This window comes from Monodelphis domestica, chromosome 7 (genome assembly GCF_027887165.1).
Source record: "Monodelphis domestica isolate mMonDom1 chromosome 7, mMonDom1.pri, whole genome shotgun sequence".
Lineage (NCBI taxonomy): Eukaryota > Metazoa > Chordata > Mammalia > Didelphimorphia > Didelphidae > Monodelphis > Monodelphis domestica.
In genome coordinates, this window is record NC_077233.1 from 230,813,766 (window position 1) to 230,834,138 (window position 20,373).

The 20,373-nt window shown below is 37.6% G+C and overlaps 1 protein-coding gene across 3 annotated transcripts in view; it reads left to right on the forward strand.

Moving 5' to 3' along the window:
* Positions 1-17,891, forward strand: part of DNAH3 (dynein axonemal heavy chain 3) — a 246,850-nt gene extending 228,959 nt beyond the window's left edge. For 2 of the 3 annotated variants that reach the window (XM_007498217.3, XM_007498219.2), the window contains 5 exons: positions 10,337-10,504; positions 11,950-12,092; positions 13,860-14,064; positions 14,948-15,085; positions 17,519-17,891. In XM_007498217.3, the coding sequence (XP_007498279.2) occupies positions 10,337-10,504; positions 11,950-12,092; positions 13,860-14,064; positions 14,948-15,085; positions 17,519-17,872 (1,008 nt within the window). In that variant the 3' untranslated portion in view covers positions 17,873-17,891. The remainder of the gene's footprint in view (positions 1-10,336; positions 10,505-11,949; positions 12,093-13,859; positions 14,065-14,947; positions 15,086-17,518) is intronic. The other variant, XR_469849.3, reaches the window with a different exon arrangement.
* Positions 17,892-20,373: the final 2,482 nt, after the last annotated feature.

Here is a 20,373-nt window from a genome sequence, read left to right on the forward strand (position 1 = left end):
ACAAAACTGAAATAGTGTCAAAAACACTATTTTGGCATTTATGCATTTAACATACTTATATATTTCCTAAAATAAAATTTCTACCCAAAATAATAAACAACCTACACTCAACTATCTTATCCTATATAATACTATTCTATTCTAGGGATTTAATCAAGGAAAGGAAAAGGGGGAAAGTATATAATGAACAATTACAAAGTTCAAAATACAGATCAAACATATACAAAAGCACAATAAGCAAATAACATCAAAATCAAAATGCAAATACAAGTACATGCAAACATCAAACTCAAAACACTACTCTTATCAGCTAATATGGAACATTTTACTATTAATATACTACATTAACATCAAACTTAGAGAAAATTTTTGAAAATTACACTAAACACAACATTGCATAAGTTTTACACTGAAAATCAAATGGAACATTAAACTCACTTATGCAAATACATGTAACAATAGATATAAGTGAGCTATGTACATAATTTACACATATATATAGTATATCTTTACAATGTATACATGTAAGCTATACATGCACATATATACAATTATATACCCTTCATATTTATACATATGTTACATATATGCATGTACATGCATTATAATGTAATTTATTTACAATCCTATTATACACTCTATTGACATATATTTTTACATATCTATTTATAATTTTGTTTGCTATGTGATGTCATATGTTAGTGTTGTGCAATGTGTATGATGTAGTGCAAGTCAGCATCTAATTTTCTTATCTACTTAATCCTACCTAACTAATCCCTATCTTCAAAATTCTTCTGTCTAATTAGATTTCCATACTTAAGCTAAATCTAAGTATCTAACTATATTTTGTTAGTAACTAACTTATCTATAGCTAATTATAACAATGTTAGTACCCTAACTATACATTGTTTCACTCATTTAAGTAGTGATTCAATGTAACCTAACCATGTTTATATTTTGTGTTTATGTTTTGTTATGTTGTTACTCTTGCATTGTTATGTTGTTTTGCTAGTGTAATGTCAATGTTACTGTTATGTTAGTGTTATGTTACTGTTGCATGCAATATATACTTACTACTATTTCAGATCTTTCCTTCTCTGCTCATCTCTTGCTTAAAGAATTCTTCTGCAATTCTATAGTAATAAATATATTTGTATTTGTGTGTGAATAAGTGTTATATTATTTTGTGTTATAATACATTACCCCAAACTATCAATTCATTAATCCATTAATCTTGTGATATCCTCTTCATTGAAAATTTCTCAAAGTCTTTAAATTTATAAATTTTCAGTCTTTTAACAATGTCCATTAATTCCTGAATTCTTCTCTTCATCCGCATTGTCCTCTTCTATTCTCTTCTGCAGGAATGGTCCTCTCCTTACTGATCTTTTTGACTGCAGACTTAATTTGACTGATGAGTCTAACTTTCTACAAGCTCTTCTTCATTTTCTTCTTTGATGATTTGTACATTTTCATTATTTATATGATGTGCTAATTTGATATGTGAACAATGATACCATGAATCTCTACCCAAAACTTTTATTGAAGATGGAGAAACTAACACAACAGTGTAAGGACTTAACCAACTCTCTTATGTTGATGATGTTTTAGCAAAATTTTTGACATATACCATATCTACTGGTTTGTAATTATGGAGAGAATAATCCAAAGGACCAGTTTGAATTAATACTCCCATATCATGTAATTCTTTGAGTCTTTGTTGTAAAGCACTTACATAAGAATTAAGTTGAAAATCTCTTCCTAAAAAAGATGTATAGACTGTCTTACAAGTTTTTGCCTGTAGTGGAGCATGTCCAAAGAGCATTTCATAGGATGATATATATAAATCTGCTCTTGATCTCATATGTAGGTAAAACAAAGCTATGGGAAGAATCTCTGCCCATTTGAGATGAGTTTCAGCACAGATCTTCCCCACCATAATCTTGAGTTCTCTATTTATGTGCTCCACCTGATCTGAGTATTGTGGGTGATAAGGAACATGATATTTCAGTATTATTCCTAGATTCTTATAGACTCTTTTCAGGATGTCTTGGGTGAAATGAGATCCCTTATCAGAGCCTATGGTTAGTGGTACTCCAAATCTAGGTATAATCTCCTTAATCAACACTTTCACCACAAAGCTAGCTGTATTTGTATTTGATGGAAAAGCTTCAGGTCATTTGGTCAATCTATCAACAATTACTAGACAAAACTTGTATCTTCCAGCTTTTGGCATACTGATGTAATCAATTTGCAGACTCTCAAATGGACAATGTGCTAAAGGTCTACCACCTAAACCTTTCTGTCTGAATGCCCCTTTATTGAATTTTTGGCAAACAGAACAGTTTGAGCAGATCTGATTTGCTACAGTACTTATTCTAGGAACTACCCATTGTCTCTTCACTGTGTCAATAACAGCTTGAGTACCAAAATGACCTTTTGTGTGGATGGCTTGACACACATATATATATATACAGGTCTTTAGGTAACAGCAGTTTTCCAGTATCTGCAACCCATATGCTACGTTCTTTCCTAGCTCCAAACTTCTCCTTCCATTTTTGTATTTCTGAGTCTACATAAGCTTTTTCTAGATCATCAGATTCTATAGTTGATAAATTCATGATATACACCAGAGCATTTTTAGCATCAAATTTTGCAGTTATACTAGCTCTATGATTTCCTTTAGAGACTGAATCCCTGCCATAAGTATGATTTCTACAAGGGATTACCACTAGCTCTTTAGGCTTCTGGATAGCATCCAACAACTCAGTTATTATTTCTGCATGAGCAATTGCTTTTCCCAATGCAGTAATAAAACCTCATTGTTTCCAGATCTTTTCTGTAGCATGACAAATGGAAAAAGCATAACGGGAGTCTATATAAACATTTGCACTTTTACCATTAGCCAGAAGACATGCTTGCTTTAAAGCGACCAATTCTTCACCTTGAGCACTAAGGTTACTAGGTAATGATCTATACCACAGTGTCTCAAATTCTGTGACAACCTGCAGCACCTGTATATTGAATTCCATTACCCAAATATGAAGAACCATCTGTAAATAAAACCAAGTCTGAATTTTCGATTGGAGTGTCTTTCAAATCCATCCTAGGCATATCCACTAGATCTACTACTTCTACACATTCATGTAATGGCTCACTGTTCTTTGGCAAATCAGGAAGAAGTGTAGCTGGATTTAATATACTATACCTCTTCAACTCAATGTTTACACTACTTAGAAATATAATTTCATACTTAGATATTCATTGGTCCAAATATGTTTGAGTATAAAATTTCCTCATTAGTGCTTCTATTTGATGTGAACAATATACAGTCAGTGGACATCCCCAAACTAAATCTTATGACTTCTGGACTAACTCAGCTGCAGCTGCTATACCCCTTAGACAAGGAACTGTACCAGCATCAATTGGATCTAGTTGACAACTATAGTATCCAACTGGATGATAACTTTGTCATAAGATCTGTGTCAGTACACCAGAACCAATTTCTTTGGTCGCATTCACAAACAGTTGAAAAGGTTTAGTATAGTCTGGGATTCCAAGGGCTGGTGCAGATAAAATCACCTCCTTAAGCTTACTTAAGGCTTGCAGATGTTCAGGTTTGAGTTTCAGAGGTTCTGGTTCTATATTCCTGGTTAGATCTGTTAAACATTTAGTAATTCCACTATGCTCAGGTATCCATTGCCTACAGAAATCAGTTGTTCCAAGAACAGCTCTGAGTTGCTTCTTGGTCTTATATGCGCTCAGTTTCTGGATATCAGCTATTCTTTTCTGAGTGATACTTATGGAACCCTCTGACAACACAAAGCCATGATATTCAATGTGAGGCAATACCCACTGTAATTTTGCCTTAGAAATTTTATACCCACATTTGTACATTTTAATAAAAAGAATCTTGCTATCCCTTAAACACACATTAGAAGATGGTGATGCTAGGAGGGATATCATCAACAAAATGTACTATTTTACTCTCTTTGAATGTTATTGTTTTGAAGTGTCTTTTTAAAATTTGTGAGAATTGGCTTGGGCTATCACAGAATACCTGTGGAAGATGAGTCCATGTCTATATATTTTCTCCCATGTAAAAGCAAAGATCTTTTTAGAATCCTCATGAATTGTTATCGAGAAAAACGCTGAACATAAATCTACCACAGTGAAATATCTTGCTTGACTTGGGATGGAAGAGATTATAGCAGCTGGACTTGGTACTATATGATGTGTCTTTATTAAATGATCATTTACTGCTCTCAGATCCTGGATGAATCTGTAGAAGATTTTTGCCATTTTTGATCTAGCTTTGACTTTTTTTTTTATCAGAAGTATAGGTGTATTATATTCTGAGAAGCATGGTATTATGATCCCTTGTTGAATTAGGGACTCAATGATAGGTCTGATACCATCTATTGCTTCTTTACTCAAGGGATATTGAGATAAAAAGGAACTGGTCCTTCCTTGGTTCTCACCCTTACTGGAGTAGCTGATTTCAATAGACCTACATCTATGGAAGACTTTGACCACAAATCTTCAGGGATATCCTCAGGAATAGGATAGATGGAATCCAACTCATTATCTGTACTGACTGAATCTAAGAACAGCAATGGAACAAGCAGCCTGTGACAACTACAGAGGCATCTCACTACTCTCCACTGCTGGAAAGATCCTTGCCTGTGTTATACTCAACAGACTCCTATCATCTGTTTCAGAGCAGAACCTGCCTGAATCACAGTGTGGCTTCTGACCAGATCGTAGCACCATCAACATGGTCTTCATGGTGAGGCAAATGCAGGAAAAATGCCTTGAGCAGAACCTGAGTCTCTACATTGTCTTCATAGACCTGACAAAGGCATTCAACACAGTGAACAGGGACGCATTGTAGGTGATCCTTAGCAGGCTCACTTGCCCAGCAAAATTTGTCAAACTGATCCAGCTCTTTCATGTCGACATGACAGGGGAAGTCCTATCTGGTAGAGAAACTTCTAATCGCTTCAACCTCTCCAATGGCATGAAACAAGGCTGTGTCCTCGCTCCGGTACTATTCAACCTATTTTTCACCCAAGTATTACGACATGCTGTGATGGATCTAGACCTGGGCGTCTACATCAAATATTGGCTGGATGGCTGACTATTCGACCTTCGCCGCCTGACTGCAAAAACAAAGACAACAGAGAGACTCATCCTGGAAGCTCTCTTCACAGATGACTATGCTCTCATGGCTCACCAAGAAAATCATCTCCAAACCATTGTGGACAGGTTCTCCACCACAACAAAACTATTTGTCCTGACTATCAGCCTCAGCAAAACAGAGGTGCTGTTCCAACCTGCACCAGGGAGGCCAACTAACCAGCTGTGCATTACAATCGACGACACGACGTTGACATCCAATGTCAACACTTTCAAGTACCTGGGCAGCACCATCGCCAACGACGAGATTAATTCCAGGATCAAAAAGGCCAGCCAAACACTCGGGTGGCTGTGCTGCAAAGTCCTTCAACACAGCAGTGTAAGCACTGCGATGAAGCTCAAAGTGTATAATGCAGTGATCCTCAGCTCGCTCCTGTACGATTGCGAGACATGGACACTGTACCAGAAGCCCATGAAACAGCTGTAGCAATTCCACCAACACTCTCCCCTGGTCAATCATGAGGATCCGATGGCAGGACTGAATCACCAATCAGGAAGTCCTCGACAGAGCCAGCTCCACCAGCATTGAAGTAATGGTCCTCAAAACCCAGCTACAATGGGCTGGTCACGTCATCTGCATGGACCCACAGCGAATACCAAGACAGGTATTCTATGGTGAACTGTCAGCCGGACTCAGGAAACAAGGTCGACCAAAGAAAAGATTCAAGGATCAGCTAAAGTCAAACTTGAAGTGGGCTGACATTACACCAAAGCAACTAGAACTTGCTGCCTCTGTCAGAAGCAGCTGGCGTACCCACATTCACTATGCCTCCACCACTTTTGAAGATGAGCGACGTCAACATCTTGCCACTGTGTGTGAACGCCGACACCAGGCCACAACCTCACCTCCCATAACAACTGGAGTCCCATGCCCCATGTGCCACAAACTGTATGCCTCAGCCTTTGGACTTCAAAGCCACATGAGGGTACATCAATAGATGATAATGCACAAAGACAATTGTCATTCTCAGTAACCGAGAGACTACAACTATACTAATGGAAAAGTTTTCAGAGATTCTTCTGAGAGTTGTAATGATATATCCCCAATGTCAGTACATTGAATTTTTGCTTGCAATTTACACAATAAATCCCTACCAAGATGATTCATGGGGCAGTCTGGTATACAAAGAAATGCATGCACCACAGAGAAAGAACCTAAAGTTATCATTTTAGGTTGTAGTTTTGCTACTCTATCTGGTTTTCCAGTAGCTCCAATCACTTCCATAGTACCAACAGCTTTACAGTCTTTAGGAAGACTTTGCAAAACTGATTTACTGGATCCAATAGCTACCAAAAGATCATATATCTGATCCCCTATAGTTACAAAAACATAGGATTCAGTACTGTTTGGAGGTTGGAAGGTTTCAAGAACTGGTGCAATCACAGTAACATCAGTACAAAGCTCATCTATTTCCTGTCCATCCAAGCTTACATCTTTTACAATTTCATGACTTGTCCAGGATTTTGCATCATTAACTCTTATATTACTCTTATTGGTCCTTATATTCTCTACCTTGGTATCATTGTTCTCATTTAAAATTTCATTATTATTATTCAGTTTATATTCCTCAGTAATTTCCATTATTTTACCTTCATTAGGATTTTCTATTAAATTTTTATTACAATGTTCTTTCTCTGTACAATTATTTACACTAATTATATTATCTTTTGAATTAATTAATTCACTTGTATCACCACTTACCTTATATTCATTACTGTGACAAGGAAATCACTTTAAAAGACTGATATATATTAATTTAAGGTCGCCAAGGAATTCAGCTATGTAATTCCTAAATGAAAACTCAAGTCAGCAGTCAACCTTTTATGGAGTTTAATTACAAACAGGAGGAAGAAAGGTATTAGAGATAGAAAGAGGGAGAGAGAGAGAGAGAGAGAGAGAGAGAGAGAGAGAGAGAGAGAGAGAGAGAGAGAGAGAGAGAGAGAGAGAGAGAGAGAGAGAGAAAGAAAGGGGAGAGAAGGGAATAGGGCTTAAATACCCCTTCTGTTTAGGCTGGGCCAAAAAGCCCAAGCCCTTAGATAGCTGAGGCAAAGAAAAGAGATCAGTCCCTATCACTCATGTGACCAAAATGGAGAAACAGTCTCAGGGGCCTCCACCTCCAGCTTCGTTCAGAGCAAACTTCTCAAAGCACCACCTCTCAGAGCAAAAAACCTCTCCAACCAACCACCCCTCAGTCCTCAGACCCCTCTATCTTTAAGGAAACCATCCAAGTTCCCTCCCCTCAGTTCTCACATCTACCAATCACTGTCCATATCTTCCCTGTGCCAATGGTGGCTCTAGCTTAACCCAGGACCGCCCAGAGGTCTGTGGCTTTGCACATGTCTGTTGAAGGTCATATTCTCAAATAATTAAATCTTGATCCTTTGCTGCAGCCCTTCCTAAATCCTGTTAGGACTGAGTGGGATGGAAATTGTATTTTCCAAGACCTGGTTCTGTCATTCCAAGTATCTCTATTGTATCAATTCTAAAATCAATCATGACTCAAAGAACTTCCTGTTCTATGCTTAAGCATAGGTCAAAGCCCTTTCCATTGTTCAGCAAAAGGTTTCTGTCCTAAAGTAATCTTAAGAAGGGAGGAGGAGGAACCTCCCATGCCAATGGGGTTCACATTCCAATAGAGTTCCCACTATCAATAGGAAATTTTTCAAGTATGAAATTTCCCAATGGTGAAATTTCCAACATTTATAAGTCTAAGAAATTTTAAGGTTTACATTACACTTATTTTCATTTATTCTCAACTCATTTTCATTTATGCCACACTCATTTCCTGATTCATTTTCATATGAATTTAGGGTAAATCTTCAAATATAAAAGCTCCCTTATTCTGGTCACCTTTTACTACCTGGCTATATTTTGGACTAGCTCCTGAATTTACCTAAGATTTCATTGTTGCAAGATCTGGTGCTTGTTGGCCCTTGCAGTAGGCATTTTGACATCGATTAAAACCTCTATTCTGGTTGTTATTGTTGTTATATCCTCTATTATTGTTCCAGTTGTTATTATTGTGTTGTCTATTGTATTCTCCATTTCTATTTAATTGCCTTCTGAATTGGTTTCTGAACCTGCAATCCCTGTACAGATGTCAAATTCTGTCATAAAATAAACATCTCCTAGGACCTGATCTTCTTTTACTAGGCCTATAGTTATTGTTGTGATTTCAAGGCTGCACAGATCTCAAAGCAGCTTTTACCTCCTTAATCTCACTTTCCTTTGCTTTTAAAGAAGTTTCTCTCAATTTTCTTTTCAAATCCTCTACTACATTATCTCTTTCATCATATTTGTCCTCATTATCAATATGCAAATACATTTCTTTTTTCTCAATTCCTCTAGTTCCATCTGTTCCCAATCAGGGAAATTATTTCTGAAAAACAATTTGATCTTGGGAATAGCATTTTTCACAAAAATTCTCTTGATATGATTAATAGTTCCTTCCTCTAAAACATCTAAGCCTAAAACGATTTCAGCTGCATCTGTGATTTGTTCAAAAACGTTTGTAGGTGTTTCATTAATTTTTTGTTTGATATTTTAAAATTTAGACCAGACATTTGGTCTTTTTTGAGTGCCTCTTCATGACATCCATGATTGACTTTCTGGCCCCTTTCATATGTTCATAATCATTTATATTATTCATATCAAAAATTTGAAAAGATTTTTAAAAAGCCATGGGGTCAATAATGGATCATTTCTTGTCTCATCAATAAACTTATTTCTCTCATGTTTCATCAATAACTCTTTCATTAATAAATTAAAATGACCATAATCTGGGTTAAAAATACCTATTGCTCTTTGAAATTCCCTTACAACCTTATTTGGTTCTTCAGTAAATGATGGAGTTCTATGCTTAATTGAGTCACATTCTCTGTTGTAAACAATTTATGTGTCTTTACTTTGTAAATTTCATCATCAGTTACAATAGGTATATCCCTTAATGGAAACAGTGAGGCCTGATTTTTATTGCATTCTGCCTCTTTCCATTGTAATCTAGATAAATTCTTACTTTTGCCATCATTATCCTTTACATCATTCCCAAAATTATTTGTTAGAATCTTTCATGCATATCTCTATATCCTCTATCATTTCCTTCATAATCATCATCATTAACTTTATCTAAGAGTCCTTAGTAAACCACAATATAACAACTTTTACTCTATATCCAACAGCAAAAAATACAAATTTACATTTATATAATCCAAATAACCATAATTAATCAAAGGTACATGTGCTATGACAGATCATATAGTTATTTCCATAAATGGCTCCATCCACTCATATTCAAGAAAAATATAACACCATTGGGGAAACTGGGTAAAAATTACATAAGGAATATATAGTATACACTCCTATAGGAATAACAATACAGCATTGGTCATGTCTGCTGACATGATATTAATAGTGTATATGATGTTACTATATGACACAGAATATGTTATATTATTATCCACTTTGAGTATATTAATTAACACCCAAGAACAGAACAATAAGAAAATTTCAATAAAAAATCAACAACAAAAAAACCCAAAATGAAAACCTAGCACATGTGCCTTTGGGCCTTTTAAAGTTTAAATACCCCTCAGAGCTCAGCCAGAGTCAGAGAATTCCATGGCCACTCCCTGGAACTGCTGGAAATGAGAATGGAATCTTCCAGACAGCCTGTAACTACCCCTTTGCTCTTTAACAGATTTTCCCAGGTTTACCTAGCTGGCTCAGACAAAATTGTTATAGATAAAAGTTTTAGGGAAGGGTAACTAATCCTTTTCTATAGTATCCACGTCATCAGCTATCTCCATCCTCAGTTTTAGTTTTGTTTCTTTGCAGGTATGGATATGACTGAATGAGTAGTCCAAGGTTAAGAGCAGAGTAAGAATAAACAGTACTGCCTGTGATTTATCTCTACTGCTTTCCTACAAAATAACAAATATGGATATTAGACAGTTGCAAATGATCTTTACAACCAGTCACTTGAAATATCCTGAATTCAAGAGCTTTAGTTCCCATCTTTGTGTTTTGGTGGGAAATAAGTTCAGTAACTAGTATTTCTTGGGGATCTGCCCCATCATGAACTGTCTGATTCAGTTAATTTTGAGTTTGCCCTTCTTTGACTTGAGGTTTTATTTCCAGGCTTACATTGACTACATTAGGGGTTTGCCCATAGCGAGCCACCCAGAAGTTTTTGGCCTTCATGAGAATGCAGATATCACCAAGGACAACCAGGAGACCAATCTACTATTTAATGGGGTATTACTGACACTCCCCAGGCAAAGTGGGGGATCTGGCAAGTCTCCTCAGGTAACATGAAACTCAAGAAGATATTGAAATCCTTCCCCCATCTCCAAAAGGAGTGAGTTGGGTAGAATCAGTTTCTAGATGGGTCTGACTTGGAGAAATGGGAAGAAATGATCTAAGATGGTCTTTGTATCTGGAGAAGATATCCTTTAATTAGAATGAAGAGGACTTTAGAATTCTAATCTAATCATAAAATGTTAGAGCTGGAAATGGGACCTGAGAGGTGATCTTATCCAAATTTCTCATCATAATAATGCCTTGCATTCACTTAATGCTTTATATTTTCCTTTTATAAAGTATTACTGACATCTTTAGTTGTTACATCACCTTTATGCAACATCCCTACCCCTTTCTGTTCCCAGAAATTGTCCCTTGTTATAGATTTTTAAAAAATTGAAAAAAACCTCATTATTCCCAATGCACTTTTCCTTCTATTGGGCCACTTGAATAGAATGAACCTCTGAAAGGCAAAGCAAATTACCCAAGAAAACTCAGTGAGTTCATGATTTGAGTTGAGATTAGCAACTAACGTCTTATTCTCAGTTCCAGCTCTACAACATGCTGACTCCTTCCTTAACCCCAGTTTGACCCTTTCTAGCTTCAAAATATACTACACATTTCTTTCAGCTTTCAAGAGAAGTTACAGAATTTGCTGTAAGAGCATTCCTATCTGATTCTGCACAGAGTTGGGACTTTGTCAGTGTTTCTCAGGATAGAAATATTAATGGGAACTCCAACACTGGAGAGAAAACAGATTTCTCGCTTCCAACAGTGAAGAGGCCATGCTCACTCTCTGCTCTAGGTTTAATCACCTTACCTACAGGCACTACTCATTATTGGGCTTTTCTGTTTGCTGGAGGGGATACTACAAAGAATAAGTCTTTTAGGAGGAGAGGGAGTTAGTAGGCAGGTAAATTTGTGGCTAACACAGACACTGAATGAGAGGATTTAAAAATTGCTGAGTAAGGTGACTAACATCAAAAAATGCCCCTGCAGAGGTCCAGCAGTGGAGTCCCTAGGGACCTCATGGGTGGAGGCTCAGGGATGATTCCTTTGAAAGGAGAAGCTCTCTGGTGATGTGTGCTAATCTCATTTTACTGACCACCTGACAGAAAGAAGCAAGTTTGTGCCTTGTTCATAGCTTTTCATATCAGGACCAGATTTGTGGATTTCATTGATTACTGGGTACCAAAAGGTTCTAATTTCCTAAGCTACCATATGGTTAGTGTAGATAGAATTACAGAATGGCAGGGGAGTAAACCATCTAAAGAATGAAAGGGGAACCCATATGATAATTGGTTTACATTTTATATTCTGAAGATGATTTCCAAAGAAATTCTATCAAAGTATATTTAAAAAGGATATTAATTATATTTTAATTTCTTTTTAAAAATTGTTACTCAAGAAGCTTATTTCATATTTGCTTCTTTGCCAATTTGAAATTTAAGGAAACAGTTGAAGAGCTGGCCAAGGATATCCTATCCAAACTTCCTAAAGACTTTGACCTGGAAATGGTTATGAATATGTACCCTGTGCTCTATGAAGAATCCATGAACACTGTTCTGAGGCAAGAGCTCATTCGATTTAACAGGTAGGATTAATTCTATTTCCCTTTGATCATAGGAACTACCAGGCAGCATATAGTATGTGGAGAGCTGGTCTTGAAGCCAGAGACCTGGGCTCCAAGTTCTGCCTCTGTCCCATACTAGCTATCCAATCCCAGATAAATTAATCTCTGTGATTTACATTGTCCTCTATTGTAGAGTTGTAAAGAAGGTCATAGCTGGCATTGATAGAGAGGATATTTCTTCACCTGGTAATTCCTTATACCAATATAATAATAGCTGCAGACCAGATCATAATAGGAACTTCAGATTAAGGGGAAACTATTGTAGGGTGCTCTGGGGCATTTGCCCTTTAAAAGGTAAATTGATGGAGAGATAGCTCAGTAGATAGAGCCAGACCTGGAAATGGTAAGTCCTGGGTTCAAATTTGACCTCAGATACTTCCTATCTGGGTAACCCTGGGCAAGTAATTTAACTTTCTAGGAAATAAAACTGTTTCTTTCTCCTTAACCACTTTCTATAATTTTTGTATCCTATTGGAATCAGGTTAAAACAAATACCAAGAGCAGACTTGAGGACTGTATGTGAAAGTAAGGGAAATAAAAGATCTACCCTCTCTTTCTTGGTGATAGTGGTAGGGCAGGAACATAATGACCTGATTTGGCGCTTAGGAGGCTCAATTTATTTATCTTTTTTTTTTCATTTAAAATTTCATTTAAAAAATTTTCCCATGGTTCCATGATTTGTGTTGTCTCCTCCCCTTTTCTTCCACCTCCCTCCCAGAGTTGACAAAAATTCCATTGGATTATTTATATGTGTATATATATATATATATATATATATATATATATATATATATATATCACTCAAAACCTATTTCCTTATTATTCATTTTTATAATTGAGTAATCTTTTAAAACCCAAACCCCAAACCATATATCTATCTAAATAAGTGACAAATCATGTTCTTTTTCTAGATGTAGATAGCATTCTTTCTCATAAGGCCCTCAGGATTGTCCTGAATCATTGCCTTGCTATTGGCAGCAAAGTCAATAACATTTGATCGTCCCACAATGTTTTAGTTACTGTGTATAATGTTCTCCTGGTTCTGCTTATTTCACTGCATCAATTCACATTGGTCTTTCCAGTTCTTATAGAAATCCATTGATTCATCATTCCTTATAGCACAGTAGTATTCCCTCACCATAGTATACCATATTTTTTAAAGCCATTCCCCAATCAAGGGACATCCCTCTCATTTACCAGTTTTGGGGAGGCTCAATTTATTATTTTGATTATTGGTTTTTAAACCACAAGGTAACAAAACTTTTTACCTTTAGTACCCTCTTTCACCAGGGTTTAGAACTCTAATGTGCTTTATCTCAGTGAAGGTTCTGGTTTTAAAATGCTAAGAAACAAAGTATGTAAGTATGAACCAAATGTGGAAGTTCCATAGCACCTAAAAGACAGTAGATTTTGCTGTTGATTCTTTGGCATTTTCAGCTTATTTCCAGTTAAGCTTAGATCCATGGGATGGGTTTTGGGACAAAGGTGATTTGTGTTATCTGCTCCCCCTTGAAGTTGGAAAACTTTTCTGGGGATTCTAGCAAGCATCCCTGAAGAATAGCAAAGTGCCTCAATTTCTCTCAATCCAACATCCATCTATTCTCATCCATCATGTCTATTACTTTACCAGTAAAAAAGGAAGTGACATGTCTCAATACACTTAGGATGAAAGGATAAAATTATTCCCATTTAGAAATATAGAATGGGTTTGGCTTCTGTCCCCCACAGACTGACAAAAGTTGTTCGGAGCAGCTTGATCAACTTGGGTAGAGCCATCAAAGGTCAAGTCCTAATGTCTTCAGAATTAGAAGATGTCTTCAGCAGTATGCTGGTGGGAAAAGTGCCAGCCATGTGGGCAGCAAAGTCTTACCCATCACTGAAGCCACTAGGTGGCTATGTAGCTGATCTTCTAGCACGTCTGGCCTTCTTTCAGGTAACAGAGATGCAGTCTAGCATAACACCAAATAGGTTTGTTTGGACAGGAAAGGACAGTAAGATATCAGAAAATGGCCTAGGGGCAGGGAACCAGGCAGTCAACAACATGGTCCCAAGGTCAACTGTCTACAGAATATCTTTATTCCATGAGGGGGTAGATGTGTGTGCATGGGATTGGGGAGGTTAAGGATATAGGGAGAATGTTTACAAAGAAATAGAAGATAAGACAAGGGAATAGGATAAATCCACATGCCAAAGATATAATTTGAATTATTGAATGAAGAAATGTCATCAATAATACCATTATAGAATGGGTGGTGGGATAATGTACTAGATAGTGTTTTTCAGGAAAAGGCTTTTGCAGAATAGCCAAGCTCTGCTTCTTCTACGTTTTAAAAGGGGGAAATTTTTTTAAAGAGTAGGAACTGTAAGGGCATTGAGAGCCAAGTCTAGAGATTCAGGAGTCTTTGATTCAAATCTGATCTCAGACACTTCCTGGGTGACCCTAGACAAATCACTTAACCCCCACTGCCTAGCCCTTATTGCTCTTTTGCTTTGAAACCAATACTTACTGATTCTAAGCCAGAAGGGTTTAAAAAAAATAAGGGTCACACAACTTGGAAGTGTCTGAGGCCAGGTTTGAACCCTTGACATCTCTAGGCTTGGCTTTCAATCCACTTAGCTACCCAGCTGTCCTCCTTACTGTTGATCCTAAGATGCAAGGTAAAGGTTTTTGTTTTGGTTTTGGTTTTGGTTTTTACTAGGAGCTATAGATTAGGTAGCATTTTACCAAGATGGGCAGGCTTCTCTCTGACCCAGGCCATTCTCCACCTGTGTAAGTGTTTGTGAGTTGATTTTGTTTTGTTCCTTTGCTTCCTCAGGAGTGGATCAACAATGGACCCCCCAATGTGTTCTGGATTTCAGGATTCTACTTCACACAGTCTTTTTTGACAGGCGTTTCCCAGAATTTTGCTAGGAAGTACACCATTCCCATTGACCACATTGGATTTGAATTTGAGGTAAGGGTGGATTCAGATAGCTCAATTCAGTAGTCAAAGAGAAAGTGAAAATAGCTTATGATCCTAGGATTTCCTAAGGTTCCATCTTTTTCACTTTCCTGAGCTGGAGAGGTGACACCTTTTCTCCGGAAAGGTGGCCCAAGTTGGAATTTCCATTGGAATCTGACTTCTCATAATTCTGAATATGCATTTTTGAAGGGAAAACTGCAGCTGGAATATCCTATCTCTAACTATCTGTATCCTATCTACCAAGTGGAAGTAGTAGTTCTGTCTGTGAGTTCTATAGATGTCACCATCGTGGGAAATGTTACTATTTAGCTTTGCTTCTCAGTAGGATAAACCATTACATTGAAGTTCATGGCAAAAGCAAATGGACATGTTACTGGTCAAGCACTGACCTAATAAAACATATAGATGGAAATAGCAGAAAAGGCATATTATCTTATGGCAGTACAATATTAGAGCTGGCAGAGTTTTTGGAGATCATCTTGTCTAATCCATTTGTTTCTTAGAAACAAATTTTGTTTCTTAGAAACAAAGTTCTTGGAAACTTAGACCAAGAGATGGGATGCAAATTAATTTACCTAAGGTCACACACTGAATTAATGGCAAAACCAAGACTAACTAGAACCTAGTTGTAACTAGAAATTTTTTAACCTGGGGCAAAACCTTTTTTTCTCCAAGAAAAAAACAAAAACAAAAACAAAAAAACCCAAACAGTTCAGTAGCAGGGAAAGGGGTGGAGGGTGGGGTTAATGTTACAGAAGACGTTTGATGACTGGTGCAGTCATGCCAAGAGAAGGGACAGATTGTTCCTGACCCATGTGTGGGGAGTAAAGGGACCTATTAGTGAGGAAGACAGGACTCTGAGGGTAGTAGATGCATTACATACCAGGATAAGTTAGAGGATTTTTATTAGGTGACAGGATGTGAGTAGGACATCACCATTGGGAAGAAATGTCTTTTTTGCCTTTTCCTCCATGTCAGTGTCCAGGAGAAAAGACTTGTTCAATTTGTGCTATTTCTAGCTCTCAGTACCCAGGTGTCCTGACTTCCAATCCAATGTTCTTTCTATTTGTTACTCCATACTACCCCATTAAAAAAAACACAATATCAGCAAACAAGATTATAAAAGATTGGCTAAAATTAGAACCTGGGCTTCCAAGGTGATTGGGGAGAAGTCTATCATTTAACCACCCCTTCAAAATAGTATCTTATAGGATACTTCTGAGTGTAGAAGTCATTATAGCTAGGAAGACTTGTTGTACAAAGAAAGGGAGCTTTCTGGGCTTCCCAGAAGTCATTCACCTATTCATTGATGTTTTACACACCTGTTGTATGTGAGTGTCTCTTCAGGTGTTCAGGTAAAGGTACAAAGTTTAGATAAGGCATAGTTTTTATTTCAATGGAGTATACAGTATAATAAAGAGAAAATATACAAACAGATGACTATAATGCGCAATATGATGTGATAAATGCTTTAAAGGTACAAAACAAAGTACTATGTGAAGTCCAAAGAGGAAGGCAGTTATATAGACCAGGGGACTACTAAAAGCTTCATGAGGAATTGGGATTCAAAGAATAAGTAAGACTGTTATTATTTAAAAAAGAGAGAGGCAGGACAATTTAGGAAGAGGACAATATTAGCAAATATATAAAGATATGAGAATTCTGGGTATATTAAGGCTGAATGATGGTGGAGAGAATAGTTTAGTTTGACTGAAGCAGAAAGTACATAGAGAGGAGTCACATAAGATTAGGCTGAAATGGCTGAGCAATGCCAAGATGGTGGATTTCTTCTAACATCAAGCACAGGTTGAACTTGTGTGTTTTAAAAATTTGTACCCTGGGGACTTCATCTCCCAGCATTCTCTTCTCTTCCCAGGGTTCCCTTTTCTTACGTCCCTGTGTTATGAACTGGCATGGGTTTGCCTATAAATTGGCTGATTCCATACCAGGAGGTTTGTTTTTTTTTTCTGGCTCTCAAGTGCAACAGGCAGCTGGGGCTCTGGCTCTTTCCTCTGCTTGCACCCCTTTCTCTCTTACCTTCGTTTTTACACTTACAAACTTTACTTTGACTTCAAGTGTAAGCCACTTAAATTTTATGAGAAGAGTGGCATAATTAAATTTTGCATGAGAAAAACTATTCTAGTGGGAGATAAATTGTTAGGAGGCAGATGAAATTAGGAAGACCTATTAGGGAGTTACTGCAATAGCCTAGGGAAGTGGTAATGAGGAACTGTTGACTTAGAAATAGAAGGAAGGGATAGATGCCAGGATACAGCTGTAGAACTGCCTTGGTCATTGCTAAGATTTTAGAGGTGAGGGAAAAGGGAAGTCTTAAATAACTCTATTTTCATCTATGTGAATTCAACACAACATAAGATAAACATCCCTGAGGATAAATGCTAAAACTGTTGTACATTCTTCTAGGTGACCACACAGGAATTAACAGTAGAAGAAAAGCCAGCAGATGGGGCCTATGTCAAAGGCCTATTCTTGGAAGGGGCTCGGTGGGACAGAACTACAATGGAGATTGGAGAGTCTCTCCCTAAAATCCTTTATGATCCTCTCCCCATTATTTGGCTGAAACCAGGGGAAAGTTCCACATTCTTGCATCAGGATATTTATCTGTGTCCTGTCTACAAAACAAGTGCCAGGCGAGGTACCCTATCAACCACAGGTCACTCAACCAACTATGTTCTTTCCATTGAGCTCCCTACATACCTGCCCCAGATTCACTGGATAAACCGTGGAGTGGCATCACTGTGTCAGCTGGATGATTAAAAATATATGTACTGTTTTCTTTTTGGTATACTCTTCTTCACTTGGTTAAAAAATTTTTTTTGGCTCAGGCCAGTGGCTATGATTTCCTAAATATAGGGATTACAGGATCATAGTTTTAGATCTGGTAAGAGGGCTTCAAAGATTCCATAGTCCAACCTCCTCACTTTACAGGTCACGAAACTGAGGCTCAGGGCATAAAGAAACTACTTCTATTAAGAGGTTATACATGTCCTATCTTGATTAAGAGTTGCCCAAGTTAGAGAACTAAAATGACATGCTCAGCATCATATAGCCAATAAATGTGAGATATGGGATATGAATTCTGGTCTTCCTGAATCTGAGATTATTTAACTTAACTAGGTCATACTGCTTCTGTTGGAATTACTACAATATTAATATTCACTTTTTAATATATTGTTTTGCTACTTCTTTGCTTTGTATCCCATTCATCTTTCTGCTATAGTTCTGCTCAGAAAAAAAGCAGTCTATGTGGGAAGTGTTATGATGGAATTTTTAAATAATATCTTAGTTTCTACCATCTCCTTATACTGATGTATAGTCATCCCTCGCTATATCAGGGTTCATTTATCGTGGCTTCATTGTATCACAGGTTTAAAAAAAATCTAATTGTGTATCATAGATTTTTTTTTGCTACGTTGTGGGATTTTGTGGATGAATGCCATACTGTACATACTGTACTGTCTATACTGTACATGCAGTACACCACTACCTCTTGTGCAAGTTTGCCAAAGTGAGATTGTACACAGCACACTATTGGCTGATGGAATGAAAGGTGAACAACCACAGTGCTGTGTTCTCTATCCTGGATGCTGATTGGCTCAGTGTTTATAAGAGTGCGGGAAATGTTAATAAGAGTATGGAAAAACTTTATAGGAGAGTGGGAAGGGTTTATAAAGCCTTAAAAATAAGGGGTGGAGTCAAGATGGTGGTGTAGAAGCAGCAAAAGTTCAGACCTCTGAATACCCTTCCTTACTAATTACAAACTAAATGCTCCTGGGGACTGGAAATCAAACCTAACAACAAGATAGAGCCAAGGAACCCTCCTGCTGGACTCAATTCAAAAGGTATGCCCCCCAAAAGCTGGAATTTGAGAACACTCAGGTTTAAGGGAAAGGCAGAAGGAAGATCCCAGGAAGCCCCCCTCCACCTAGAGAGCTAAATTTCCAGGAGCAGCGGGAACCTCTGGACAGGCAAAGGCATTGGTCTGGAGGGTATACCTTGCAGGCAGGGCTGTCCAGGCTCAGAGCGTCGAACACAGGTGGTGGGGAAGGAGCTGGAGAGGGAACACAGAGCAGGCAGCCTAGTCACAGTGGCAGAGACCCTCCATGTTGCTCCAGTCTTCCAGGAGGTTTTGGCCTCAGAGCACATCCAGCCCAACCCAGCTGAACTTAATCCCATCAAAAGTCTTCAGAGGTCAGGGAAGCCCAAGCTCCAACCCACCTCCCTCAAAGACTGCTGGACTTTAATCCAATCAAAAGCCTCCAGAGGACAGGGAAGCTCAAACTCCAACAACCCTCCCCCACAGACTGCATGGAGAGATCTCCTGAAAAAGCTCCAAGAGAGGAGACTGTTAGAAAACCCCAAAACCAAAAAAATGAGAGGAGGAAGAGCACAGACAAACACGGGGAGTAAAGAAGGGGTAAATATGAGCAAACAACAGAAAAAGGAAAAAAATTACAATCAATAGCTTCTATACAGGTAATGAACAAAGAGAAAATGGAACAGAGGAGGCAGGATCATCAATCAATAAATCAGAAATCCCAGGGAAGTGGATACAGGCTTTGGAAGCAAAATGCAATTCAAAACCCAATTAAGAGAGGCTGAAGACAATTGGGAAAAGAACTTAAATACTAAGATAAGTCATCTGGAAACAGAAAATAGTGTCTTGAAAGCCAAAATCAACCAGCTTGAAAATGAGGCAAAGGAAATGAAATATGAGGCAAAGAAGCTGAAAGATAAGGCAAAGGATATGAGAGATGACGTAAAGAGAATGAAAGATGACCTCCAAAGAAGATCAGATCAGAAGGAGAAGGATGAGCAAAAAGTCAGGGATGAAATCCAGTCTTTAAGAACCAGAATACAAATAGAATTAAGTGACCTCACAAAGTAGCAGGACACTATAAAACAAAACCAAAAGAATGAAAAAATTGAGGAAAATATGAAGCATCTCATTCACAAAACAGTATTTAGAAAATCCTTCGAGGAGAGACAATTTAAGAATCATTGGTCTACCAGAAGACCATGACAAAAGGAAAAGCCTAGACATAATACTACAGGAAATTATCCAAGAAAACTGCCCCAATATTCTAGAACAGGAGGGAAAAGTGGAGATTGAAAGAATCCACAGATCACCTCCTGTACTTAATCCCCAACTGACAACACCCAGGAATGTTATAGACAAATTCAAGAACTATCAGACCAAAGAAAAAATATTATAAGCTGCCAAGAAGAAGCTATCCAGATACCATGGAACCACAGTG